Source organism: Gopherus evgoodei, chromosome 8, assembly GCF_007399415.2.
Source record: "Gopherus evgoodei ecotype Sinaloan lineage chromosome 8, rGopEvg1_v1.p, whole genome shotgun sequence".
Taxonomy (NCBI): domain Eukaryota; kingdom Metazoa; phylum Chordata; order Testudines; family Testudinidae; genus Gopherus; species Gopherus evgoodei.
This window is the reverse complement of record NC_044329.1, coordinates 3,306,251-3,333,949: the sequence shown is the minus strand read 5'-3', so window position 1 is coordinate 3,333,949 and position 27,699 is coordinate 3,306,251. Positions and strand designations below refer to the sequence as shown.

Sequence of the window (27,699 nt, the reverse complement as noted above, 5' to 3'; positions counted from 1 at the left end):
TAACCTCTCTGCTCTGCTAAGCTTCAAAAGAACAATTCAGAGTTTGCATGTAACAGACAGAGTGGCTGGACTGAAATGCAATTAACAGGCACCATCCTTTCCTCCCCACACTCATCACAGGTTTGTACGGACAGCGATTCCATTCACCCAGGAACCACAGAGAGACAAGCCAGCCAATGTCCAGCCCTATTACCTCTACGGATCAAAGGTCAGTAACGAGCCACATCAGCCAGGAAGAAGGACTTTATTTAGGGAGGATGAACAATGAGGAAAGCAGATTGTACACAGAAATCAGTCACAGGGTGGGAAATGCCAGGAAAGGTTCATTAGCAGAATGGCAGAAACACACAAGTTGGCTTGGCTTTGCTGAGACTGAAAAGCTTGGCGAGGGAACCAGTACGTTACAGCTTTGTCAGTTCTTTTTTCCTCCTTAAAGCACCGGTGTCAGAGTGAGGCAACAGGCCACAGCCCTGTGTTGGTGACCGACACTGGGACAGAGCCACTGAACAGCCCCTCTCTAGAGATGCGGAGATTAGAATGGATTGGTGAAACTCAGCGAGAGGCTCCCCTCCCACCCAGTTATACGGTACCACAATCCCTGTAGTTTGAAAGGTGAATGATTGGAATGATGGTGTCGTCAATGTTAGGCAATCTGTCAATCAGATGTATATGGCAGCCTTGTTCACACAGAACTAGGGGCCTGGGAGATAATGGTAGTGACTTTTATTACCAGGGAAAGGTGACTGAAGACCCTGTGAGATGACTGCACAGCACAGATACAACACGTGCAGTGGCATTGCAGGCTTGTCTAGTGACCTAGAAGTAGACGACTCAATATTCCGTTCCTAGAGCCTCAAGCTACCCATAACTCCACCTAAAAAGGCTGATTGGTTTTCCCTTTAAGCAATTCTGTAGGTGAAAGGTGCCCTGAAGACTGAAGTCCCCTAACCAGGGCCAACCCTGTGAGGTGACTGTAGAGCTAGCGAAGTCCATGAGAGTTGCAGGTACTGAGGCCTTCTCAGGATTTGGTCCCCAGTGACTAAGTACAGCACAGGCAGCTGCACTGCAGGGCGTGACTGTAATAGTCCCAGGACTTGTGCTGTCTCCCATTAAAGTCTAGGGAAGTTTTACCTTTGACATCAAAGTAAGCAGGATCAGGCCTGCAGTTTAGTTCCATCTCTTGAGTCCATGTAAACCTGGCCCTTTCTGCAGGGAGTGCCTGCTGTCAAGGGGTGCCAGTTGTGGTGGTGATTTGGGGATGTGGATAGCTGCCCAGCTGGAAATGGACTGTGAGCCTGTCAGGAATGGTGTGTTTTCAATGTGATGGCATCCCGAGAGCCTGTTGTGTGACTTGGTCTCAGTGTGCAGATCACTGACTGTCCTGTTGTGTAGCCAATGTGCTCAAATGTCAGTGATCCTCAACTAGGCAGAAAGGGTTGTTTCTAAACAAGTTAACTCCAGGGTCTTTATTCCACTCTGTACCTCCCCAAATACATATCATGTCTGCTACTCTGGTGTAAACTGGGAGTCACTCCACTGAAAGGAAGTTTACTGAGAGTTGAATTTGGCCTTAATTTCCTAGGGGCTTGTTTTTTACTGATTTCTTAAACTTAATCTCAAGTATAGAATGGAACTGATTTTTTTTTTCTAATTTGGCAAAAATTGTCGCCTGTGGCTGCCATTTTCCACCCCAAGTTCCATCCCAGGGCACTGTAGTAAGAACACCGATGCATGTCAGGTCAACATCTGCAGCATGAGAGCAGCCTCACTGAAATGAAAAAACAAATTGCTAGGCATTCCCCATGCTGGGAGCTCCTTTTATTTCCCTTTCATTTGTACCCGTGCTGAGGTAGGATGGCCCTTTTGTCATCACTGCTTTGGATGGGAAAGAAGCAATGGGGGGACCTATACGGGCTCTCTGTTGTGAAACTGGAACTCCTCATTAGGACAGCCGTCATGGGGACTTCCAACAGCTTCTCCTTCATTCTGGTGCTCCGAGTCCCCTCAGGCGAACTTGTCTGTTCACCCGCTTCCCTCTCTGGGTTGGCACTGTACTGCCCCAGCCTTGACACTTTGTGGCACCTTGAGGACCAGAACTGCAAGCAGCCATAGACCAAGAAGGCCGTAAAGCAGAGGAGCAATAGGCTGCTCACGATCCACATGGAGGTGGCAGATTCCTGCTTCAAGCCACGTAAAGCCAGTGGGTGCTGGTCGAGGGTGTGGAAGATTGTGCAATGGTTGCTGGAGGGGTAGGAGTTTTTACACGTGATGCACAGGATGTAGATGGTGGAGGGAGTGAGTCTGTGAAGGACCAGGGAGCTATGGGAGTGGGGGACCCTCTCCTCACGCTGGAAGTTCTGGCGCAAGTAGCCTGCGAAGATGCTGTTCCAGTTGGGACTGTACATGATATGGTAATAATTCTCGGGGCAGGGGTTGTTTGTGGACCAGGAGACGGTGGCTCTTGTGTCAGAGATGTTGCGGACTTCAATGTTCATTGCGGCTCTGAAAGCAAAAGCAAGGAAATGCTTAATATACTGGGCCTGAGCCAAAGCCTACTGAATCAGCTGGGCTCTTTCCACTGACTACCAGGCGCATTCAGTCGGGCCCATATGGTCTTCAGATGTAAAAGGGAATTCTTAATAGCTAAAGCTGGGTGGAAAATGCAGAGACATGTTTGTGAAAAACGTTCAAAGCTTTTCGGGAAGATTTTTTACTGACATTTTGTATTTTAAAAATTTGCTGGCCAAAAAAAAACAGGGAAAAAAAGTTTTGTGGGAAAAAAAAGGCAAACCTTTTCCTAGAAATGTCAAAAATTCAATAGCTTTCTATCAGTCCCAGTATTATCGGTGGGACTGTGCAGTTCAGTGGCAATGGTTATTCCCCGTCATCCTGGTACACTAGAATAGAACTGATAAATTCAGCATTTGCACGTATCAGTACAGTTCTGCCAATAGCACTCTCACCTCTGTCTTAGATAATTATATAGTACCTATCACCTCACAGTCTTCAATATATTTGCCTTCCCAACAGCCCTGTAAAGTAAGACAGTGCTATTGTCCCCATTCTACAGATGGGGAAACTGAGACAGAGAGAGGCTAAGTGACTTTCTCAAGGTCAGACACGAAGTACGTAGCAAAGCAAGGAATTGAACGTGAGTCTCCCAAGTCTCAGGCTGATACCCGAACCATTAGACCATCCCACCTCATGACCAGAAAGTCCCCTGTCCGAAATAACAAATGGGACGTGGGTTTTTCCCTGGTGCTCAGATCAGACATTAAACCTCTGCACCTCGTTGCTCGGTTTCTAGCCAGAAGTTTATGCTCCCCAAGGAATGTAAAGAACATTGCAAATTTGGTTAACTTTAACTAGTAGTTAGTTCAACACAAGTGTTTCTCTTGCTTGATCTTCCAATAAACATTTGGACTGTAAATCAAAGTTCCTTAGCACTCACTGGAAGAGTGCACGGGGACTGTCGGATTTGCCTAAGCACTCACTGCATTTTCAGTCGCTAACTTGTTGCTTTAGAAAGCACCAGGTCTGCCGATATGCCACGTGTTGTGCCAATCAGGGAACCTGATTGGGGAGCTTGCTTGCTACTGAAATACAAATAAATTAAATAACAGTAGTCAAAATAATAAAATATAGTCAGAAATAGACTTTTACCACCATGCTTTTTCACCAAGTGAATTTTATTGAAATCTACCGTTTAGCTTCAGTCAGGGATTATTTTGGTAGGGCCCCTCTAGTGGGTCACATAGTCCCTGTCCTAACTTCACTGCAGGATCAATTCATCTGTACAAATTCATTTCTATAAAGCAGAAATGTTCAGCTCTTCTCTCCCTGCTGTAGGCAATATTTACTTCTTTGCTAACCAGACTAAAGCTATCCATCTGGATTTTCTCTCTTTTAATTTGCTTTTTCTCTTTTCCCATGTTCTTCTTTCATTCAAGAAACATCTCATCTTAACAACTGCTCTGTATCCAACTTTCCTCTCATGAACAGCTAAAAACATGCACACATAACAGAGTAGCCACAGTCATAAAAAAGCTATTTACCTTTCTCGGCATTTATCTTAAGCAGTGGCCAGTAAATGTTCAGTCTTGAGGCATGAATCAGCTCGCGATGCCTTGCCTTCCTCTCCACAGCCAGAAACCCCGGATAACTCCCTTGCTTGTGGGCTGATTAAATCCATCACCACTCCATAGTCTTGTATTATACCCTTCTTTGATTGCATCATCACTCGCCATAGCAACCAATAGGAAACTGTATTCAAGCCTCTTTCAGTGAATTGGTGAGTGCTGTCCCTAAAAGCTTTTGTCTGGGAGAAGGATTTGTCCGTGAAGCTGAAAGAACCAGACATGGTAGCTATGTTTTCTGGCTCTTTTTTTTTTTTTTAAATGGGGGCTAATTAGCAGGAAAGCGACTGCAGCCAGCCAGCTCCCTACCTCCTTTTGTCTCAGCACCATTCTCGGTTCTCTAAATGGCATTCATAGGTTCATAGATTCCAAGGCCAGAAGGGACCATTGTGAGCATTGCATTAGACTTTTTGCTGCTAGATTAAAGAGCCCTTTATTAAATATTTGTTCCCCTTTGAACAAATCTGTCCTATCAAGGTCCCTTCCAGTCCTACATTTCTGTGATTCTGATTCTACGGAGGAACTTATGCCATGTAGGTCAAGTAAACCCTTAACTGTCTCTCTGTTAAGTGAACTCAACTGCACTCCTTGAGTCTATCACGATAAGGCAGATTTTCTAATCTTTTAATCCTCTCTTAATCCTCTCTGATTTATTAACACCCTTCTTGCATTGTGGACACTGGAACTGGACACAGCATTTCAGCAGCAGCCGCACCAGAATCTAAAAGAAAAGGGTTTTGATTCAGGCCGAGGAAATATGCCTGCACATACAGGTGTTTGCTTTTTCTACTTCCAGGTTCAAATCCCAAGAACGACACATTGGGTTCCATGCAGGGCACTTTCAGATGAGATGCTGAGGTTCCCAATGTGCTTTTTAGTAAGAGGATGGGGATTGGTGCAGTGCCTTATCCCAGCTCTATAGCGAGGTAAGGTACTGCCACCCGCTCACTCTGAGGTGCCAACCTTTCTGGGGTGCTCTGGGAAGTATTTGGGGATTCTTCAGGGTCAGAGATGCTGCCGTATGTAAATGTAAAATACTATTTCCAGTAAAGCAAAGTGTCACCGGTTAAAATTCTATCACTTAGTGACTTGTCTTTCACCTTAAGATCTCGGTGACTTTTAAACTGTCAGGAAAATCTAGCTGATGCTCTGTCCTTCGCCCAGGCTACAGTGGCATCAGCTGATCTTTTCTCCAGGTACTGCGCTCTGACTGGAAACAGCTCTGGCTGCGATTTTCAAAGGCATCCAACTTCTATTGAATTTTAATGGGATCTAGGCTGGCTCCTTTCAGAAATCATAGCCACAGGGGCCTAGAAATGACTGCATCCCATCTGGTTAGAGGAAAAGAGGGGAAGGCAAATGTAAGATATGCACAGTGTAAGCTGTCTGAGTCACTGGTGATAAATAGGTTTGGAAGCATTCGATTTTTATCGGTAAATGTAGGTAAACGTCAATTTCACCATACACACATGCAAGTGGACAAAATAATACTTCCATCGATAATAATTGAAATGTACAGACAGGCAAAATAAGAAAAATGCTGCTTGAGAACTTGTTAGATTTTGATTTAAGGATATTCACTTTGTATATTTTGCCATGTGGTGTTGACAACTTATGTTTTAACTGTTATAAAGCTTTAACTTTTGTAATCTCGATGTCTACCATCATTAAATCATTATTGTCTGACACCCTCCAGTGTCCGACCGTCCGCATAATTTCCCACAACTGTGAAAATTTTAGTAGATCAAAATAAAAACATGTATAAAAATAAATATAGATTTATCTGTCAAAGTGATAACAAAATAAAAATCAAATTCTACCTAGCCTAAAGATAAAGGGGGGAAGAAGAAACCTGCATAATGGACCCAGCACTTCCAGGCAGTGTCTCAATGCTGTCTGAAGCAGAGCGGTAAAGGAGCTTGCTCTGAATTAGAACTTTCCTCCTCAAACATTGTGATCCAGTGTCTGGAGTTCTCAGTCCCTGGAACTGAGTCTGCCGTCTGTGAGCACTCCTTCAAATGTCAGCAGCGAGTGAACACACCAGGCAATGTGGAGAGTAAAGAACTATTTTATATCAGGAAAAATCTGCAGCCCTTGCTCTCCACTTAGTCATCCCATTGCTTGACATTTTAGCTTTATCTTCCAAGGTCAAGCTGCCTCCCTTCTGTGCCCATCAAACAGCCATTGCCAGAGCAGGGAGGGAAGTACTCACTGACTAGATGAAAGTGAAAGAGCTCTCACCTGGCTTCACGCCCTCCCTTCAGGGGCAGAGGTGGAAAAGGTACTTCTCTGGCTTCATGCTGCCAGCCAAGCACAGTCCTGCCTGCAGGGAGGAAAGCTGGCAAGAAGAACACAGGGTACAGAGGGATGGTGCAATGCAAAGGGACTCTGTCAGCAGGGCTCCTGCAAGGCTGAGTTCAACTGGCTTCCCTGCCTGCAGTCATGTCAGAATGATACTTTGGTTGTTCATCAATAGCCTTTGTTCTAAAACCAGGAGACAATGAAAAGTTTAGTTTCTCCATCTTATATAGGAGCATAGGAATAGCCCCACTGATCAAACAAGGTCCCATCTAATCCAGGATGGCGTCTCCACCAGTGGCCAGTACCAACTGTTTCTGGCGAAGGGGCAAGAAGCAGTGATGTGATAACCTGCTGCCTGCCCTTTTCCCTCCCGAAATTTATCTTGGACCCCCAGAAGTAAGAGGTCAGCCCATGCCCTAGAGCAGGAGAGTCTCTAACCCTGCCAAAGCTCTTCCTTAGTTTGCTGATCTCCCTTGTTATACTTAAATAAGAACTCGGGTTGTGAATGCGTGGGGGTGTCTCTGAGTCAGAATTCTTTTGTTGCTGTTTTATACCCAAGCAGGGATGTGGCTTCTCAAAGGAGGCCCTGCTAATTTGTGATAAATATATGTATTAATATATGTATAACCTCACCGTGCTGCTGTAATGAGTCCCTTGTCAGAGTCAACCTACCCTCGAGAAAGTCCATGGTCCAAATGCATCAGTTAGAATTCCATGGATTGGTGCAGAGGTATGCAAAGTATGGCCTGCGGGCCACATCCAGCCCACGGGATCATCCTGCCCGGCCCTTGAGCTGCTGGCCAGGGAGGCTAGTTCTCGGCCCCTACCCTGCTGTCTGCCCTCTCTTGCAGCCTCAGCTTGCCATGCCGTCCGCACTCTGGACGGCGGGACAGGGAGCAGGGGGGGTTCAATAGGGGGTGGGGTCCCGGGGGGTGGTTAGGGGCAGGTGATCCTGGGAGGGGGCGGTCAGGGGACAAGGAGCAGGGGCGGGGCAGATAGTGGGCAGGAGCCAGGCTGTTTGGGGAGCCACCGCCTTCCCTACCCGGTCCTCTATACAGTTTTGGAACCCCGATGTGACCCTCAGGCCAAAAAGTTTGCCCACCCCTGAATTGGTGGGTTGCACTAAAGTTCAGTCGGGTGACTATGTTCCAACACACATCAAAGACAGGTACTATGGAGATCCACTCTGCGACAGAAAGTGGGGAGGAACTCAGACAACCATATCCCATGAGCAATAGTCAGTTCTTAGACCTGGGCACCCAGGGAAGGAGGAAGGAGTTTCCTTATTTTTCCAGAAGTAGAAAACAGAATAAAAGGCATGTTGTAAAAGGGATTTAGGCACCTGACACCTGACTATGGGAGTTAGGCACCTACATACCTTTAACAATCTGGCTCCAAGTGTTTAGTAGAAATCAAGCCATTCTCCACTGTTTAGCCTGTTATAAAATTCAGCTGTATTCAGGCTGCAGCAATGGGTTCCCAAGGCTCCTAGACAGAGCAGGTAAAATTACCAATAGCTCACTTCTCTGCTTGTTAACTGCTGCTTAGCTTTATAAACGCTTCTGATCATGCATCGTTCATGTATGTGAATGTGCTCCTGTCCTCCTCTCAGCACCTCCAGAATCAGGATCATGATAGGTTCAGTGGAAATCATTAGCTTTTTTGCATGATCTGACCCACTCGCCTGAGTTAATTAACCCGTCTTGCAGATGCCTTCAAAGAGCTCTGTGTGCCTGTGATGCTATAGATTATATAAATAGTAATTGTACCCAAATGCTGTAAGTCACAATGTTTTCTGGTTGTATATATTCAGCAGCTGTACAAGGGCTTCTGGATTGTGGGTCCAGCAAGTGGCGCTAGCAGCTGGAGCTGTTTATCCTCCAGGGCTTGCTATGTGTGTTTCAGGAGGTGGTACCTGGTCTGTCACTCCAAAGCCCAGATTGGGCAGCAGGGAACAGGAAAATAGTGTTTTCAGTGAGAAGTGGGCCATTGGCAGCACATTTTCCATAGTGGAAGCTCCAATGGTGACACATTGATCACAATTTCTGCTCAGCTGGGCTTGCGATCACCTCAGATGAAAGGAACGTTCTTGTGCTATCCAGAGTGCATCACAGCCAGTGCTAGGAAAAGCTCCAGGCGTGTTCCCCAATATCCTTCTGTACTGAGAACTCCATTCCCGATAAATAACAACAGCAGCCTATAGGATTATCACATTAAGATAAAACCATCTGGGCACATCCCTTCACAAAGGACGTATTTTCTGTGCTGTGTATGTGCCGTGGATACCACATGGGACTGGGCATTTATGTTTTCTGGAGGAGAGTTTTTGGTCCTTTGGCTGAGAAACAGGATAGTATCAGTTCAATGTGATGAATCTCCTACAGGAAGGGACTGGGCTCTCCTGTTGCAGGAGGTGAACTCGGTTGCCTAGGAAGGTTTTTCGTTAGAAGTTCATTTTCAAGAGGGTTCGGGTGTGTGGCATTTTTTTTTCTGTCTACAGCTTGAGGCCTGATAGAATTCTTTCACTCAAAGGCGAGCTGTCAAGCACAGACTGGGACTCGTGACAACAAGCAGTGGGCCTGCAGACTTGCAAATGACCTACTACACCTGCTGCTAACTCGTGTGCTCAGGGATCCCAGCAATAGTTGATCACCTCGGCAGTTCCTAAGGTGGAATGGGGATTTTCCCACCACGCTCTCCCAGGTGCATGGCAAAGGGAGACCAACTGCTATTTCCTTTGGATTCTGAGACTGTGGGAACAAGACTCATCTCTGCACATCTCAATCTGTCTGCATTCCCAGCCTCCTAGCCCAAACACCTGTACCATGCAAGCAGCCTGGCTACGTGCCCTGTTCTGCTGCTGTTGGCTGGCCCCCAAGCCAAAGGCTCCTCGGCTTGGAACAGCAGAGCTTTATGATGCGTGTTTGATCATGAGCTGCATCACCCCGGGGGAGGAGCAGGCTGCCACTCACCTGGCACACAGAGCTCAGAGGGGCTGCAGGCCGAGGGCCTGTGTGAGGGAATGGATGGTACTATGAAGTCAGCTTGCATGTTCAGCTGTCTTGTCTTAAAATACACTTACCTCCTATATTTTTTAACCGAAGCTGTGCATTTCACCCTAAATGGAGTTATGTTTTAATTGCTCAAAGCCATGGTATTATTAGTAGATGCACACCTTTTATGACAGCACCACTTTGCAGAAAGCTTGGTGGAACTTACATCATCTTTCAGACAGAAAGGAATGAATCATCCTGTTTTGTTGGCAGGCAACACACGTTATAAAATAGATTTTCTCGAAGTGTCCAATTAAATGGGGATTGAGGTTGCAGCTTCAGTGCTAGTGCCCCCTTCCCTTTTAAGGAAAAGTAAACTTTAAAAGCTTCTTTCCAGCTCTGTTAGTCACTGGTCACCGGAAGCAATGTGGAAGTGGGATGACAGCCGGAGAGGTGGGAGGCTATTGGAATGCTAATGCTGCACGTGAAGAGAACAGGTCTCCATCCCAGGGAGGGGGCCATCAATGGAATTGCTCTTTGATGGCAGTGCTGCCCCATCACAGGAATCATCATGTTCCCAAAGAGCCATCTTCAGCTCCTGTTTTCAAGAAGTGTGAATAGGTGTCTTCATGAGAGGAAACAGGAACAACATTGGTATCCCACTGCCTATGCTGCAGTTAAACCCAGAGTCTGAGCTCTGCAGTTTCATCGCCCCTGAAGCCCATGCCCCGTGAGCCCAAGTCAGCTGCCACGCGGGCCAACTGCAGGTGTATAATTGTAGGGCAGACAGACCCTTGATGGGGAGCTGTGCGACAAGAGCAGTGGGATCCACTCCGGCAAAGCAAAGGCCCATCACAAGACATGGAGTGGGATGTTTAAAACACTCAGCATTGTCCCAGCTCCATTCCCTTTGAAGTCAGCTCCCACTGATGTTACTAGAAGCAGAGTTAGGCTTTGGAAAATCCACCATTGTTGACAAGCTCACGTGACACTGCAGTCTTATCTGTCAGCTGTCAGGGGGGACAGCTCAGGTTCTCGCCATTGCTCCCCAGGACCCTCAGACTCCCAGCACCGCTTGGCCTGGACTGGACCCCAAGTCCCCATGCTAGTAGCTAGTGCTAGAAAGACATGGCAAATGCAGGGCACACAATGCCTCTGTGTGCAGATAAATCTATAGGGAAAGCATGGCAGTGAGATGGGGCTTCCCTTCTCCCTGTTCACGTACCCGGTCTGCACAGCAGTATGTTTCACACATGTCCAACATGGCTGTCATGATATGTTGCAAAAGCTACAGCAACAGGATGCTACTATAATTAGCTGTGACCTGGCATAACAGGTTTATTGGCAGGACTTTGGGATGATTGCATCACTCCTGCATGTCAGATAAAATGTAGTGCTGCAGCAGTCACACATCATGCTTCTGCTACTTTAAAGAGTTTATGAAAACGTTTACTGGTACTATTTTTGTCACTGAAGTCAATGGCTGCCTTTTCATTTACTTCAATAGGCTATGGACCAGTCTCCTAATTACCATGTGTCCTGCTATACAGGCCTTGGTGAAAGAGAAAAATGTTGATGGATGCAGTTTAGACACTTCTATAAGTTACCTACAATAACTTTTCTATACATAATTCTCTGGGTATGGCATCTTGCAAGCTAACTGGGCCTTATCCCATAGGAAGAGGGGAATTCCTGAATTCCAAATGACATAGCCCTTTTCACCTAGTTCTTAATCGTTCCAATTGGCAAGTGGGTTTTGGAACAGAGACAGGAGTCTGTTGGTCTAAACAAAATGATGAGGATGGTTAATTTGTTGATTAAGTAATTGACAAGTGAGCAAATGAGTATTGTGTCGGGGAGTAGAAATTCTGCCTTTGGGAGAGAAAGGGGGAAATGGTGTTTTTTTTTAAAATGCCACGCTTTTGTAGCTGCTCAGAGATTTGTAATGTTAGAATTAGTCTGTGAGAGATGGCTCAGTGGGCTGAGGGCAGGTAAGACCACCAGAGCTGCAGGATAACTGTATTTATCTCCTGGCTAGCACCAGCACGTGTGTGGCAGATGGTGGAAGCAGTGACTTTTGAGAGTATTCTTGATTTGTCCTGTTCTGCCACTTCTGCACACTTCTTCTCTTGCTGGCAGGCAGGGCATCACTTCTTGCCCTCTTGTAGCATAGCCAAAGGTGGATAAGATGTGCTCCATTACTGGAATGGCAGGGAATCCCATTAGAGTACAGTATATACCTGACCCTTTGTCATGTCTGCAGAAAAATGTCCTCCCCTCTGCTTTCTCATCTCTTTGGTTAACCAAAGACAGGCAGGGGGCTCACTGGCATTTCACTGGGAGAGGCACTTTGTGCCAGATGTTGTTTGCTGCATCAGTAAGCAGAGCCAAATATATTCTCCAATTATTGTAATGGGAAGGGGGGCAGAGGAAGTGAGAACACAGTCCTTTTCTTATGGTGCCAAACCCTGATGCAAACGTGTCTTTTTCAGAGCAAGCCCCTGGCACGCACAGCATTCTGCTGTTTCAGTTAAACTGATTTGGTGTCCTTTTCCGATTGCACAATTGAATTAATTTCCTCTTCCTCTTCCTTCGGCTTCTCTCGATGCTGCTTAGATCCAACCAATATTCTAGAGACAAGAAGCACTGCAGCACGCTCCATGTTTCCAAGGCTATTCTAAGACCAAATGGAAATTCATTTTGGGCCAGGAGCCAAACTAAACCGCACGTTCCATTTTGAGACATCAACCCACCCACAGGGCCAAATTCAGACATTAGCCCACAATCGCACATGGATAAATACCAAGAAAACTACAGAGTCCTACACTGACACCTACAGGACACAGAGAGAGACTGGTTCATGTCCTTTCCCATGCTGTTTGCTTACCAGTAGTTCCTCCTCTCCTACGTTATAGTTGTTTAGTGAGGCACATGCCAAGCAAAGACTTCTGTTCATTTGCTAAATGCTGTTCATTTTGCAACCGCCTCCTCCCATCTTCCTTCACCCTATTTGTCTATTTTGTCCATTTGTCACATCCCATCCAACACCCAGACTGGGGCAGGGACTTTGTTACCTGTCTGTACAGCACCTGTGGGGGCCTGAGCCTTGCTTGGAGTTCCTAGGTGCTATCGTAATTAACAATAATTGTCAGAGATTGACTGGAGCCAGATGCACTTAGGAGCATTGTCCATGGTTGCAGCAGGGGTAGCCTGAAGTAGAGAACAAGCAGAGAACAAGAACCTCGGCTGTGGGAAAAGGGTACAGGAACAGTGCATAAAGGGAAGTGAAGGCAAGACAAGCTCTGCAGGGCTGATGGCACATTACCCCACCTCCTTTGTTCCTGTGTCCTTTCCTCTGCCCCCTGTTCCTCATCAAGAATATCTAACAGTTATAGTGATAGCAGCGCTCAGAAGTTCCAGTCAGGATTTAGATGCAGACCTCTTGCTAACACAGAAAAGAGACAAGTGGGCTTTCGACTGAAGGACGCAGTGAGACAAAGGGATGGGGAGATAGTGTGCAATAATAGCTACTCGTCTGTTGCCAAGGATTTTTCAATAGACAATCGTTCTTCTTTTTATGGTATGTAGACAAAAGCCAAGGCTGTTGCTCTTGTGCAGCCAACAAACTCTTCAGCCAGAATTGCACAGCTATCATTGAGGATGTTATCCAACGAAAAGATGTCAGTTTCAAATGCTCTTCTAAACGGAGGCATAAAATAAAAATTCATGGTGACCCCTCTCAAAAAAGAGAAGTGTGCCATGGAGTATATTCATTCCCTATGTCTTCTGTAAAAGGTATCAGAACAGGTGGGACATAAAACACCACCTGGAAAAGAGTACTAGGCATCACCCTTGCAAATGCACCTGTCCCCATAATTGTCTTTGTGCCTCTCATTTTTCAGCCACTGAACATTGCTTACAGTCACATCTACAGCTCCTACCGCAACTTCGTGGGGCCTCCTCATTTCAAGACAATCTGCCGGCTCCTAGGCTATCAAGGGATCGCAGTGGTGATGGAGGAGCTGCTGAAGATCGTCAAAAGCTTGGTAATTATGCGCCTGGGACAAGTGATAGGCAAACCTCACTGCTTTGGGAGCCTTGGGTCAGATAATCAGCCTAGGCTTTGGATACTTTGGCCAAAATGTTCCCATTAAGGTATGTACATCCATCCATCCGTAGTTAGACACCCTGTATGCATAGCCTGATTTTCAGAGGTGCTAGGGAATCCCATTCACTTCAAAGATAGTTTTGGATGTTGGCTACAGTATTTACATGAAGCAGATCCAAGTTCCGCTGAGCCTCTTTTGCCCGGCAACACGGCTATAAGCCTCATGAAAAGAGGCTCTTCTTGCGCATTATCGGCACTTCCTGAGCATGGCCAAGGTGGAAGAGCATTGGACTGGGACTCGAGACCTGGGTTCAAACACCAGTTCAACCACAGACTCCTTGGGCGACCTTGAGCAAGGGATTTAACCTAGCCTGTCTTTCAGTTCCCCATCTGTAAATGGGGACAGTATTTCCTTACCTCACAGGGATGTTCTGAAGGTAAAATCCATCAATGACTGTTCTCAGATTCTACACAGATGAGGCCCACATAAATACCTAGATAGATCTTGATGAACAGGAGCAATCTCATTTGTGCTATTTTGGGTCTTCTGGTCCTAGATAACTAAAGGAAGGGAAGAGATTAAAGAAAATTAAAAAGAAACGAACCATAATTTTTTTTTTTAATTTCTAAAAAGATTCCTATTTTGTGTGACGGTTTGGATGAGTTCCTATCAATGCCAGTTTGTCCATCACTACCTGATACTCTTAACACTGGCTGAAACAGACACAACTTTCTTCTTGTCTTCTCTGCTTTCTCTCAGAAGATAAATCTGATGTTCAGAAGAAATGTTATCTGTGCAATTCCCGGGCCTTAATTCACAGCATATAAAATTATTTCTGATCATGTTGTTCCACCAGAAAAGCTTTTGTTGAGGAGATTTTTTGATCAGCAAAGAGTATTCGTTGCAAATGCTTCAGTTCATTTTTGGCTCTAATATTAATGCATCATCTTGATCTTGTCTAATGGAGAAGTGTGAAGCTGAGGATCTCAAAGTGTTTTCACTTAACTTTCATAAGACACAGTAGTGATTGGAGGGGTCTGCTGTGTTTGCTTAGTGTGCAAAACTCTGGCTAGCATCTGAAATTGATAGTGGTCAGAGCAAAGATAAGGGCCTTGGGACTGGCTAAGTTATGCTCAGTTCAGAGTCCTGTATAAAATATCTACAGGATACAGTTATATAACTCAATTACAGCACATACTTTTATCATCTAATCTGGTTGCTCTTATCCATTTTAATTCACAACTTCAGAGCTCCAGTGGCTAATTAGCCCCCCCCCCGTGCAATTCCATTTTTCTGTAGCATGCTCTCTGTCAAATGTCAATAGCATACATCCTGTCATCAGTATTTTAGCAAAAGGAATCTTTCCTGTGCTGAAGAATGATTTTTGTAGCCACTGTGAGCGAGATTTTTTTTATGCTATTTTTGATCTATCTGGATTCTCACCTCCAAATGCTGCTTGCGATTCAGGTTCAAACAAACAAAATGCTCAGAGCTGAGCTTTCAGATGGAAACTACAGAAGATCATGAGCTGGTTTCAGGGTGAAACCATAAAAGAGCCCCAGGCTTGTGGGCTGAGTTTTATGTGTATAATGAAAGCAAAAAGCAGGCGAGTTTTGCATGGTTTGAGGTTTTTGTAATCACAACTGCATTCTGCTCTGGTAGCCACCAGCCAGTCCACAAAAGTTGCCCCTTTAAAATGAACGCGCTCTGAGTAGAGACTCATTGGTGAGGCCTCATTTGGAGTACTGTGTCCAGTCTGGGCCCTAAACGACAAGAAGGATGTGGAAAAATTGCAAAGAGTCCTGCAGAGGGCAACAAAAATGATTAGGGGGCTGCAGTACATGACTTATGAGGAGAGGCTGAGGGAACTGAGATTGTTTAGTCTGCAGAAGAGAAGAATGAGGAGGGATTTGATCGCAGCTTTCAACTACCTGAAAGGGGGGTTCCAAAGAGGATGGATCTCGACTATTCTCAGTGGTGGCGGGTGGCAGAACAAAAAGCAGTAGTCTCAAGCTGCAGTGGGGGAGGTTTAGGTTGGATATTAGGAAAAACTTTTTCACTAGGAGGGTGGTGAAGCACTGGAATGGCTTACCTAGAGAGGTGGTGGAATCTCCTTCTTTAGAAGTTTTTAAGGTCAGGCTTGACAAAGCCCTGGCAGGGATGATTTAGTTGCGGTTGGTCCTGCTTTGAGCAGGGGGTTGGACTAGATGACCTCTTGAGGTCCCTTCCAACCCTGATATTCCATGATTCTATAGTTCATCCTTTAAAGTTAATTTATCTCCTTTTCTCTCCGACAGTTACAGGGCACCATTCTGCAGTATGTGAAAACATTGATAGAAGTGATGCCCAAGATATGCCGCTTGCCAAGACATGAATATGGATCTCCAGGTCAGTGTTAGGATACGTAATGTAGCATGCCTCCCCACCCATGCATGCAGCATTAATCCAAACACAAGGTATTAACAAAACAATGATTGGCTTATTCTCCAAGTCCCTAAAATGATGTATTATAAGACTGTCTAGATCAAAGGTTCTCAAGCTGGGGGTCGGGATCCCTCAGGGGGTCGCGAGGTTATTACATGGGGGGTCATGAGCTGTCAACCTCCACCCCAAACCCCGCTTTGCCTTCAGCATTTATAATGGTGTTAAGTATATTTAAAAAGTGTTTTTAATTTATAAGAGGGGGTCGCATTCAGAGGCTTGCTGTGTGAAAGGGGTCACCAGTAAAAAAGTTTGAGAGCTGCTGGTCTAGACATTAGAGTGAAGAACACGTTAGGAACGTATAAATATATAGTATTCTCATAAAATTAAACATCACGAGGCTTATCACATTAGATTTCCTAGCTCTCTTGTCTGGTGCAATCTCAAACTCTCCCCAAAGCTTGTGTTGCTAGAATGTGCACATGCAACATTTGAAGGGAAGCCTGCTTGTGAAAGCTGGGAATGGGATTGCAATCTGGCCTTTAAAGAAAAATGTCTTACAACTTTAATTATGGAGCAGCTACTGTGGCTCCATAATGCATCTTTTTTAGCTGTGGAAATGAGAGCCTGCATCAGACGTTTTGTGACCGATGACAGGAAGTACTGTATGTCGAAAGACCCTACACGTTGCAAGTAATTGAAAGTTTCTATATGGAAACATGGATCACTGATCTGGAACATTTAAAAAAGTATTTTGTTTTGCTTTCAAGGTTTTTTAAAGTACATTATTATAGGTTTGTTGCTGCTGACCCAAAAGCTGCACTAATTCCAGGAATACATGTAAAGTTTATTTTCAATACCACTAACTTTTTGCAGATAGGGGTGGGTAGGAAAATTTGCTTGGTCCAGGTAGCTTTGGAAGATAGGAGAATCAGAACCGTTCTGAATGCCTGTCTATCATCTTGACACCTATGCAACTCCTTTGACCTCAAGTGAGTTCTTCCTTATTTACTCAGGTGTGAGAGGAGAATCAGGCTCATTGGTTGCAGACCTTTCATAAAGAAGGTGGTTATTTATAATTAGTAATCCAGGATCACAGTTAGTGGTCAGGAAACATTAGGCATTGACTGGCTCTTTGCACAAGCCACTGGTTAGCTTGATTTTGCTGCTCTTCCTTTCCCGATCGTCTTACCCTCCTTGTGTCTATTTAGGAATCTTGGAGTTTTTCCATCACCAGCTGAAGGACATCATTGAGTATGCAGAGCTGAAGACTGATGTATTCCAGAGCCTCAGAGAAGTGGGCAATGCTATTCTGTTCTGCCTCCTCATAGAGCAGGCCCTGGTAAGGCAAAACCTCCAATTTCAGCAGGTTACACTCTACACCTTCACCTGTACTCACCATCTCACTGGGGTTGGGTTATTTTTGTGTGTGGGTGTCATCTAAAGGTGTATGAGCAACACTACACAGACTGGTTCTGTGGCCCTGGCAGCCAGGGCAGCCTGCGAGGAAAGAACTCACTGATATTTAAGTTAGAAATGGCCCTGAAGTGGAACCTGAGCTCTGAATTCTGGAAGATTTACTTTCAGATCCAAGATCCAGAGATACCTAAGGTGGTTTAGATTTCAGCTCAGACCTAGAATCAGGATTTGCCTGTTTCCTGGATCCAGTTCTAGGGACCATCTTTTTATTCTATGGTGCTGAGCACCAAAGGGCCCTGATCTCCATCTTGACCACCTAGGCACCACTGCAATATAAATAAATAATAATAATGAAGCAGCCGCAAACAGAGGGACTCTCACAAGAATTGCTGATCTGATGAGATTTCTTGGGGCTTGTCTCCACTGGAGAGTTAACTCGAGTTACAGCTTGAGCATTTCCCTGACTCAAGCCCCATCCCCATACAAAACCCCTTATCTCACGTGCAGTAGAACATTTAACTGGAGTGAGCTCTCTCAGCTGCTAACAACCCTGTGATGCGGCTCGAGTGGTATTCTGCACTATGGCCACTGGGCTAACGCAGGAGGCATTAACTCCAGTGTGTAACTCTGGCTAACTGCAATGGAGACACACCCTTTGTGGGTCGAGCCTGTTGGGCAGAGCTGTGGGGGGGGCCACATGAGCTGTCTGTGCTGTTTTGCCCTAGATACACAGCGAGTATACACTAGATACACAGTCAGTCTCTCGTACTGTCCGTCCAGCACCTCCCAGGAGCACTACATTACATTTTGCTAAGAAAACTAGAGAAACACAAAGGTGCCTCTGATAGTCTGGCTTGATTTTTGTATAATGACAGCAGCCAAATGTATCCTGCCCTCCTCCTCCCGTGCTCTGCTGGGGCTCTGATCCCTCCTCCCTGTCAGATCCCCGCGCTGGATGTGCTGCTTTTGCCCTTGAAATGGCCTTCTAAAGTGCACATGATGGTGTCTTGTAGCAATAAGCTCCATTGGTGTGAAAAAGCACCCTTGTGTTGCCGTGGAGACAGAGTGTATCAGCAGCATGCGGGCAGTCCAGGAAACAAAAGTAAGATTCCGAGGTCCCGTTTGGGAAGGTTACCATCAAAGTCCATATTGGTGGGGTTTCCATAACCAGCCTGTATCATGTCTCTCTGATCTTTAAGTTCTTCAGTAAGGCATTTCATTCAGAATTTAATGCCGTTCTGTACTCGGAAGGCATCAGTTTCCACCCACCATGAAAACATGAGGCTATAGGGCCTTTCTGTGCTGAAAAGCTTCGAAGCTTAGTGGCACGGGAGGTGGACACTCTGGCTTTTCCTCTCTGGGAAGCTAGGTTTTAAATCTCCATCCAGGCCCAAGTGAAATCATTTGGATGGGCTCAGCCTACTGGATGTGTCTACATCCAAAGAGCTCCAGGTAGCCAAGCGTGATTGACAGTCGAAAAAAGCCCAGGACTGAAGCTGAAAGGAGGATTGTGGGACATAATGGAGATGGCCTGGCAGAGTGGGCCAAGGAGGGTGCCACAGTACTCACTCCCACTCACGCCTGGCTCTCTCTTATGCCACTAGTGCCTAATCCAGAGTCAGCTGAAGTCAATGGAGAGACTCCCATGTCCTCATGAGCATCAAAAATTCACACACATTTTAATTAGGAACTTCCTTTTTTTGTGAGAGGATGTGGGAAACTTCCTTTTTTGTCCAGCGACAAAGTCATTGATATATTAAGGAGAATCTAATCCCATGTTTGAGATGCAGACTGGCAAAGACAACCATTTTCCAGGTTCATCCATGACAAAGCACGAGGTGTCATGCTTTGCGTGAGATGCTGTTCCAAAGGACATCTTAGGATATCTTCTTTTCCTGCCCACATCATAAAAGGAACCATCTGATCAGAGTTACAGAGTATGGGGAGGGTTCAATCAGATTAGATCGGACTGGATAACATCCCTAACTGCTTTGTAATCTTCCCTGTAGTGGAGGTCTAATGGCATGGATGTAATTGCTCTTACTGTTGTTTATGATAGCTGTTGAGCTATTATATTGCATTAGACTATTGGCTGATAGTGAATGCTACAATTAAGGTGGAGAAGTAGCTTCCATTCCCCCACCACCACACACACACACAACATTTTTGTTGTTCCTTATCAATACCATTCTCAAATTCCTGTTGTAAGGCAGGGAGCCTTGGTTGGAGGGAGGAGAAGGGTGTTATTGACATTCCTAATTCTTGCTCAGAAAATGGGTAAATACAGGCAGCAGCTGGAGAAAATAATTTCCCTGCCGGGACATGTTTCAGAGTTGAAGTAGCAGGACAGAATTTGCATCGGAACAAGAGGATGCTTCTGTCCACATGGTAGCAAGACACCATGCCATCCATGCCCATGCCATGCTTCTGTGCCCACTCCCGAAACTCTCCATGCCACAAACCGCAGGGTCTGTACAGGATCCATGATGCCATCCCCTTCCCTCCACCTCCCGTGCTTACTACACCTCACTCTGCACTCTCACAAACACGCTACGGCATTCACGGCTCTGTTCCCACCATGGTCCATGCCCCAGACTCTTATCAGCGTATTGTCAGGGTTATGGACCCTCTGCCAAGGCATCCCAAACAGGAAGATCTACTTGCACAATACAGTAGACCTAACTGAGTCTTTCCCTCCAGCCCCATGATCATTTTCACAGCTCTGTCCTGGCTAAATTTATGGCATGGCTAGCACCAAATGCATGTCCTACCCCGACCGAAACCTCTTTGTGCAGCGATGCCTCTATCTATGCAGCCCAAAATAAGTTTGTTCTTCTTTGAGTTATTGTCTCTATGGGTGCGCCACATGAGGTGCCCGTGTGCCTTTGATCAGAGATTTTTTTCAGCAGTGTCCATGGGTCCTCACCTGCACCCTGCGCATCCTTGTGCTCCAGACAAGGGTATGTAGGGAAGGGCAGACCCACCACGACTTGTTCTTTTTCAGCTTTCTGTGGCTAGAGATTGAGTATTGCGCTGTCTGGTAGATTAACCTTCTAGCTATCCGTTACCTCATTTTGTTTACTTAATTTATTTATATTTCTTACTTCTATTTGAGTATTCTTGGGGTTTTCTCCCCCGGCACAAATTTGTGTCTTTGGCACCTGCCACCCCCATTCTTCGTTGGACATGGCTAGGGCATCTGCTACCCTCAGCCTCTTTGCCTGCGGTCTCCCTTCTGCAAGTCAGACCCAAAACCTGGGCTTCAAACCCTGCCAGACCCGCCACAGGTCTTTTCCTCTCAGAGACAGGCAACTCAACTGCCTCTGCTGCCTTGGAGAGTCCCACATCTCATCAAAGCGCAGGGTCTGCTCAAGAGTAGCTCAAGGAAGCTGAAGGAGAACAGACTTACGATGCTCCTTACGGAGTGCTCCCTAAGGATCAATTCCCCCCATCTGCATTGGCTTTAGCCAAATACTCTGGCAATGTCTTTGGCTTTAACTGCAGTGAGTGAAGATTAAGGGACAACTTCTGAGGCGTCCAAACATTCTAAGAAGAGACTTGAGTCCCCTGTTAAGCAGTCTAAGCACAGGGGAAAAGTCAACCTAGGCACCAGTGACTACAGAGCTCTCGTGTCCACTCCGGATACCACTGAAGCTCCTGCTTCCAGCACAAGAGTCCAGTACTGCCAGAAAGGGTTTCTAGCGCTCTGCATCCCGAGAAGTCTCTTGGGAAGCGGCTCTGCTTTGCAGCAACCTCAATACCTTCGGAGACCTCCAGACACAGAGACTCCTTAGAGAAACCACCAGCCCCAAATCTGGCACCTTTTGAGGGCCACGGGCATAAGGAACATGCAAGCTGCTCATCTGGGTCATCTCTGGTACTCCTTGACTCACCTCAGCTCGAGGAGTACTACACCCAGGCCATCCTCATTCCGCTCCCAACAGAACCTCCGTGTGACAGAGGGGCCTGCATCCTCTTTACTAAGACGCAAGGGGAGGATGTCCCTGTTGGGACCGACATACCCACCTGTTCCGACCTATAAGTCAATCCAGCACATCCTCCCACAAAAGCTCGGCCACTGGTACTGACTCCAATGCCAGCACCTACTTGACTGCTGGTATCAACACCCGTAGCCCCTCCAATGGAGGCACTGGATGGCACATCTTCAGAATCAGAATTTTCACAATGTATTGAACATCTGCCACAGGATCGGAAGGACCAATTTCAAGCCCTCATCTCTGAAGGACAGACCATTGCCAAAGCATCTCGTACGTGTAACGCCGACAGACCCTGGTTGTCGGCGGGCGGGATCGAACCTGGGACCTTTGTGCATGAGCCTCTACCGCATGAGCTAAAAGCCGACTGACTCTTAGCTAAGGCAGTAGAGCAGACTCAATCTCTCCCTCTCAGTGGTCTGAGTGCCACTGGATGGGACAGAACCCCACACCCAGAACACGTGTGGGTTCCACACGCATCTCTCGGTGTGGCTGACAAAGCAGCTTGCTCTCTGGCTGCTGCCCTAGTCATGCTGCGAGCTTCCTGTCTGCAGTGCTCCAGTCTCCCCCGAGGAGTGCAGAATGCTGTAGAAGACCTTCCGTTTGAAGGGCCCAAGCTCTTCAGTGATGCAACTGACAAGTCCCTACATGCTCTCAAGGACTCCTGGGTGATCCTGTGATCCCAGGATACTTACATTACTGCGACCAAAAGAAAATGCAGCAAGTTGCAGATGGCCCACTGGTCTCACCTGGTTTAGTTTTTCACCTTCCAGAAACCAACTGAACCACATAAAAAGAGGCCCAGGTATCACGAGGAGGGGCCATCTGCTACTACCGTCCAGTAGACGACCTAGGCTGCTTTGAACCTTTGGTCGAGGGCACGAACCTCCCCCATTCTGTGGAAACTGTTCCCCACTCACCCTATAGGGAGTGTCTCTCCCATTTCACACCTTCCTGGAAGCTCATCACATTGGACAGATGGATGCTGGAAGTAATTTCATCAGGCTACAACATCCCTTTCAACTCCTCCTCCCCTTTCTTGTCCTTTTTCAGGGATCCTTTTCACAAGGGTCTCTTGAGGCAGGAAGTGCAATCCCTCCTGCTACTATGGATTTCTGCTCAAGGAGAGGATTTAGTTGCAACTCCGTGGGAGATGCCTTCCTCACTCGTTCTCTTTGAGTGCTGTTATATCCCTATCCTCCAACACCTTTGCTCCTCAGAGTCTTGAACAAGCTGAAACAAGAGAAATCAGTCGTTATCCTTATAGGCCCAACATGGCTACAAGATAAGTATGGTTCCTCTGGCTCTGATGCCACCTCTTCTCCTCCCTCTGGTGACAGACCCCCTGGCTCAGAAGTCAGGCTGTGTGACCCATTCCAATCTCGCCTTGTTACACCTCCATGCACGGCTCCTCAATGGCTCTTGAGCCCAGAGCAGAATTGTCCTCTTGAGGGACAGTCGGAAGTGGAACTGCAGGTGATACTGCGGAACAGTTGGAAGCCGAGCATGACAACAGCCGTCTTGTAAGAGTGGAAGTGTTTCCAGCTTTAGTGTGCACAGCAGCCATCCCCATCCAAGACGGACTTCCCTATCGGGCCTGACTACCTGTTCCATATAAAAACTGGAGGCTTCTCATTCAGCTCTATTAAAGTCCACCATTAGAGCCTTTCACCAGCCAATTGAAGGGGTTTCAGTTTGTGCTCCTCCTACCACCACAAGATTCCTGAAGAAATCGACCAACGTCTTTCCTCACGTCAGTCAGCTCACTCCACCTTGGGAGGTTAATTAATTCGCCGTGCCTTGAGAGCCCTCCTCCCCCTTTGAACTCTAGGGAGTTGTTTCCTTTTCCACGTATCTTTCAAAACCACATACTTCATGGCCATGTCTCCAGATCAGATGCAGCCTTTGGTAAGGCCACTCTCCGAACTGTTCTGAACTTGTCTCCTCAGCATCCTCCTCCATAATAGGTGAACTCCTTTGGAGATACCTAGTGTGAGCACCCATAAGGACAATAACTCAAAGAAGGAGAGGTTGCTTACCTTGTACAGGAACTGGAGTTCTTTCAGAGGTTTTATCCCTATGGGTGCTCTACTGCCCACCCTCCTTTCCCCTCTGCGTTGGAATTCTTGCCTTTGGACTTGTTGAGAAGGAAGTGGCGTGGCGGCAGATCCACCTCTCCCTGTATAACTTCGGTCCAGAGCATGAGGATGTGTAGGGTGCAGGTGCAGACCCATGGACACTGCTGAAGAAAAATCTCCACTCAAAGGCGCACGGGTGCACACGGAACTCCCAAGGGACAAAACATTTCAGAGAACTCCAGCTACTGGGTAAGTAACCTCTCCTTTTTCCTTGCTGCCCTCTCCCATTGCAAACTCATACAGTTTGTTGTCGGCCATCACTCTTTCAGTATTACTCTTTCCAGATTTCTCGTCTTGTGTGTCTGTGTTTTGGATTAATTTCCCCAAGTGTGCTGGCATGTGTTTTTCCAAGTGGCATCTCATTTTGTTATTCCTTTCTAGCCCTTTTTGTATGACTTCTCCAGTGTGCCTGGAGTGCACCACACCTTTGGTCTGATAGTATTGGCTGTAAAGGCCTATCCAAATGAACTAAATCCAAACAAACATACTATGTAAGGTTCGGTAACAGTCCCTAGGATTCATATATGTATGTACATACATACCTTGCAGCAATTAAGACAACAAGTTCTTCCTGTCAAGAGAATGTCTTGAGGATCCTTAGAAAATAAATGATAGGAAGTCATCAAGTTAGAGTAAAACAGAAATCATTTCCTTCCTGTGCTTCTAGACTCGGAGTCAGTGAGTGCTCAGTATAGCCTTCTGGGCTTATACAGACAGGAAGTTATTTAATAGAGCTATGCAAACCTTTCTGGTTTAGGTTTAAAGGGCTTTGGGCAGGTACTTTTTTTCAGTTTCACTTCACAGTGGTTCAGACCTCTTATGTTACTACAGGGCTGGATTTGAATGCGTGCCCTAGAGGTGAACAGGTCCATGTGCTCTTGCCAACCCCCTGAGCCATATACTCAGTCCCTTAAGGAATTTTTTAACTTATTTTATTTTTCTTCCTCCTGCCTCAGTCCCAGGAAGAAGTTTGTGATTTGCTGCATGCTGCTCCCTTCCAAAATATTTTGCCCAGGGTCTACATCAAAGGTAAGAAGTCAAGAGGGAAGCAGAGACCAGTGCTTATTCCTCTACTTAGAATGCCCCCCTTAATGTTGCAGATTTGTTTCTTTCACTGCGTTCTGCCCTTTCACAGACAGTGATGCAGTAGAAAGTCAGGTGGAGGACAAGTGCCAGCCAGGATGTTTATGGTCTAGTTACCCAGGTTGAAGCACTCGTTAGCCATTCCATTTCTTTCAGTTTTAAAAGCCATTTAGCAATGTGCAAGCGGGCCTGGAGAAGGACAGCATGAAATGTGCCACAGCTGATTGATAACAGTAAGATGTGTGCTTTTAAAACAGGGCCATTTTACAAACTTACAATGAAGCTGCTAGTGTGGAGACTGTAATCACACCCCCTTCCGCCGCACGTCGCCCGATTCCCTTTCCCGCTGGTGTTCTGACCCCCTGAGCCAGAGCAGACAATGGTGGGGAGGCAGCTCCAGGCGACTCTGTGGAAATGCCGGCTTGTCACTGCCTAGTCTTATGTCACTGTTTGCTGCTCGCTTGACAGAAGGAGAACGCTTGGAAGTACGCATGAAGCGTCTCGAAGCCAAATATGCCCCACTTCACCTGGTTCCCTTAATAGAGAGGCTGGGAACTCCTCAGGTAAGGATTCCTTTGCAACCCCCAGGAGATGGCTACTGAAAATTCCCAGCAGTCCCCCGATTGCCCATTCGGCCTTAGGAAAGTGCTCCAATTTTTATTCCAAAATGCTGCACAGCTCCTCCCTTCCCCTGAGAAGAGGGTTCTCTCTGGGCAGGTGCTTTATTGAATTACCTGCACCCATTGGCTTCCCCACACTTCTCAGGGAAGTCTGATTTATTTTTATTCCAGACTGCCATTTTTCTGCTGATCAGACAAATTTAAACCCTTGTCTCTAGCAGCTGATGAGGTCTGTCAGGGAGATTTAGGAGCTGGTGTAAAGTTGCCATCTTAGGGCTGCCTTTCAGGAAGGCAGGATGCTAACCATGCTGCAATAGGGGTGGTGGGGTGAATGCTCAGAAGCCAGCTCTGAACATTAACAACTTTGAAAACTGCCACCTACTGCCATAGGTATTTTCACAGGAGGGAATGCTGTGGGGGGATGTGTGGGGGTTGTTACTGACCTTGGGGATCACCATCAAGTCTTTAAGCCCCCAGTTCAGGAAAGTACACACTTAAGTCACACACTTAAGTCCATCCATATTCAAGAAATCATATAAGCGCTTGTTTAACTTTAAACACGTGCTTGGGGCTTAAGCATGTGTTTAAAGTTAAGCATGCATTTAAATCACTGTTTCTCAAACTGGGGTCGCCACTTGTGTAGGGAAAGCCCCTGGCAGGCTGAGCCGGTTTGTTTACCTGCCCTGTCTGCAGGTCCGGCCGATCGCGGCTCCCACTAGCCGCGGTTCGCCACTGCAGGCCAATGGGAGCTGCTGGAAGTGGCGGCCAGTAAGTCCCTCGGCCCGTGCTGCTTCCAGCAGCTCCCATTGGCCTGGAGCAGCAAACCGTGGCCAGTGGGAGCTGTGATCAGCCAGACCTACGGACAGAGTAGGTAAACAAACTGTCCTGGCCCGCCAGGGACTTTCCTTACACAAGCGGCGACCCCAGTTTGAGAAACACTGATTTAAATGCTTTCCTGCATAGGGACGCTTTCATGAATTGGGGCCTTAATGGAAAGATCTATATTTTATGCTGAAGTTATGACACCATTTTAAAATCTCTCACCAAAATAAACAAACATAATGGTTGAAATCCTGGCTCCACTGAAGTCAGTGGCTGAACCCCTAGTGATTTCAGTGGGGCCAGGATTTCACCCAGTGTCACTATCAAAATGCTGCTTTCTTTTAGTTAATAGAATAAGATGTATTTGAGACACTGAATTAGATTAACTTCCTCACACAGTAATTTTCTGTAGCTGGAATGAGCATCCAGCAATAAAAAGTGACAGATCTGTGGACAGGATCCAGGCAATTAACTTTCCTATTTTCCAGTGGATCATATTTATAATTCAAGGTCATGTGGAACTTTGCATCTCTGGGAATAATATGAAACAAAAAACCAGAAAGTGTAGCAGAGGATGCTGTTCTGATTTGTGGGCACTTCTCATCTCTCATATAGTTCCCTTTGTAAAGGGGCATTGTTGAGATATAAATCACCACTGTGCTTTTGTGTGTGTGTGTGTCTATCCTTCCTTGCAAAATCATCCTTAAATTCTACTGTATAAAGTCCACTTGCTGCTTTTCTTCACCATATTTATTATGATCAAACAAAAGGTATTTCATTTTCCCCACTAAAATTAACTCACTTTAGTGTGCTCCCAAGTTCTTCACATACGTACTTTTGGGAATCAAAGTTATGAGAACTCAGAAACTCAGATGTAAATAGACATAACTGTATTTGTTGATAGTGCCCCACTGCTCCTGGCAATGCAGTTTTGGACACAAACATCCACGTTTTTGTGCACCTGAAAGCATAGGCACCCAAAAGCAGGTGTCTGGAAACTTAGGAGCACATTTCAGCTCTTCAGGTTTGGATGCTGTTAATGAAAATTTGGTCCTGTGCAGTTTACATAATAAACGCTCTGGTCTAAGGGCCTCATCCAATGCCGACTGATGTCAGTGAGAGTCTTTCCATGGCTTTGGCCCAGGCTGTAGATGTTTGTGCATTAAAAAGGGGGCTTTGTGTAGGCTGTGTTTATACAATGACAAGCAAACAGGCAGTGAGCAGGACATAAATCATCATTTGTATGTGAGATTAATGCAGAATCCGAGGTGCCATAATGGCTCATTGAGTAAACTCCCCAACAAGAATGAGAAAATGTACATTTAGCAGAGTGAGCCTAACTGCTCCCTCTCCCCCCACAGGCAGTGGGAGGTTAACCATGGAGCTCAGTGGGACTAGAGTTGGGCCCTCCTGCAAAGCCCACCCTTAGTTGCTACAGCTTGTGAGTCGTATGCTGCCCTCACTTTCCCACCATAAAGCTGGTCACAAGAGTTTAGTATCTCAGACACGACACAGGCGTGTTTCTTACAACTGGGACACGATGACGGGACTTCAGACTCTAGGTCTGGCTTTGATATATGAGTATTGCCCTCCAGCTGCTGTTAGCCCAATGGGCAGCCACACGGCAGTAGTAGCCTTATATTAAGGCTTTCTGATGATCAG

General features: G+C 46.3%; 2 protein-coding genes and 1 long non-coding RNA gene across 4 annotated transcripts in view; 1 reads left to right on the top strand and 2 right to left on the bottom strand.

The window, feature by feature from the left end:
• CYFIP2 (cytoplasmic FMR1 interacting protein 2) overlaps positions 1-27,699 on the top strand; it is a 75,695-nt gene that overhangs the window by 41,853 nt on the left and 6,143 nt on the right. For both annotated transcript variants that reach the window (XM_030573254.1, XM_030573253.1), the window contains exons 23-28: positions 121-208; positions 13,333-13,476; positions 15,837-15,927; positions 17,172-17,302; positions 24,469-24,541; positions 25,064-25,158. In XM_030573254.1, coding sequence (XP_030429114.1) covers positions 121-208; positions 13,333-13,476; positions 15,837-15,927; positions 17,172-17,302; positions 24,469-24,541; positions 25,064-25,158 — 622 coding nt within the window. The remainder of the gene's footprint in view (positions 1-120; positions 209-13,332; positions 13,477-15,836; positions 15,928-17,171; positions 17,303-24,468; positions 24,542-25,063; positions 25,159-27,699) is intronic.
• On the bottom strand, positions 660-4,305 carry FNDC9 (fibronectin type III domain containing 9). The gene is made up of 2 exons (XM_030573255.1): positions 4,056-4,305; positions 660-2,502 (listed from the first exon to the last, which is right to left on the bottom strand). The coding sequence occupies exon 2, from the start codon at positions 2,493-2,495 to the stop codon at positions 1,830-1,832; it is 666 nt and encodes a 221-aa protein (XP_030429115.1). The 5' UTR covers positions 2,496-2,502; positions 4,056-4,305; the 3' UTR covers positions 660-1,829.
• Positions 4,778-26,837, bottom strand: LOC115656487. The gene is made up of 3 exons (XR_004001676.1): positions 26,826-26,837; positions 21,161-21,165; positions 4,778-4,857 (listed from the first exon to the last, which is right to left on the bottom strand). It is a non-coding gene; the product is annotated as an uncharacterized LOC115656487 (long non-coding RNA).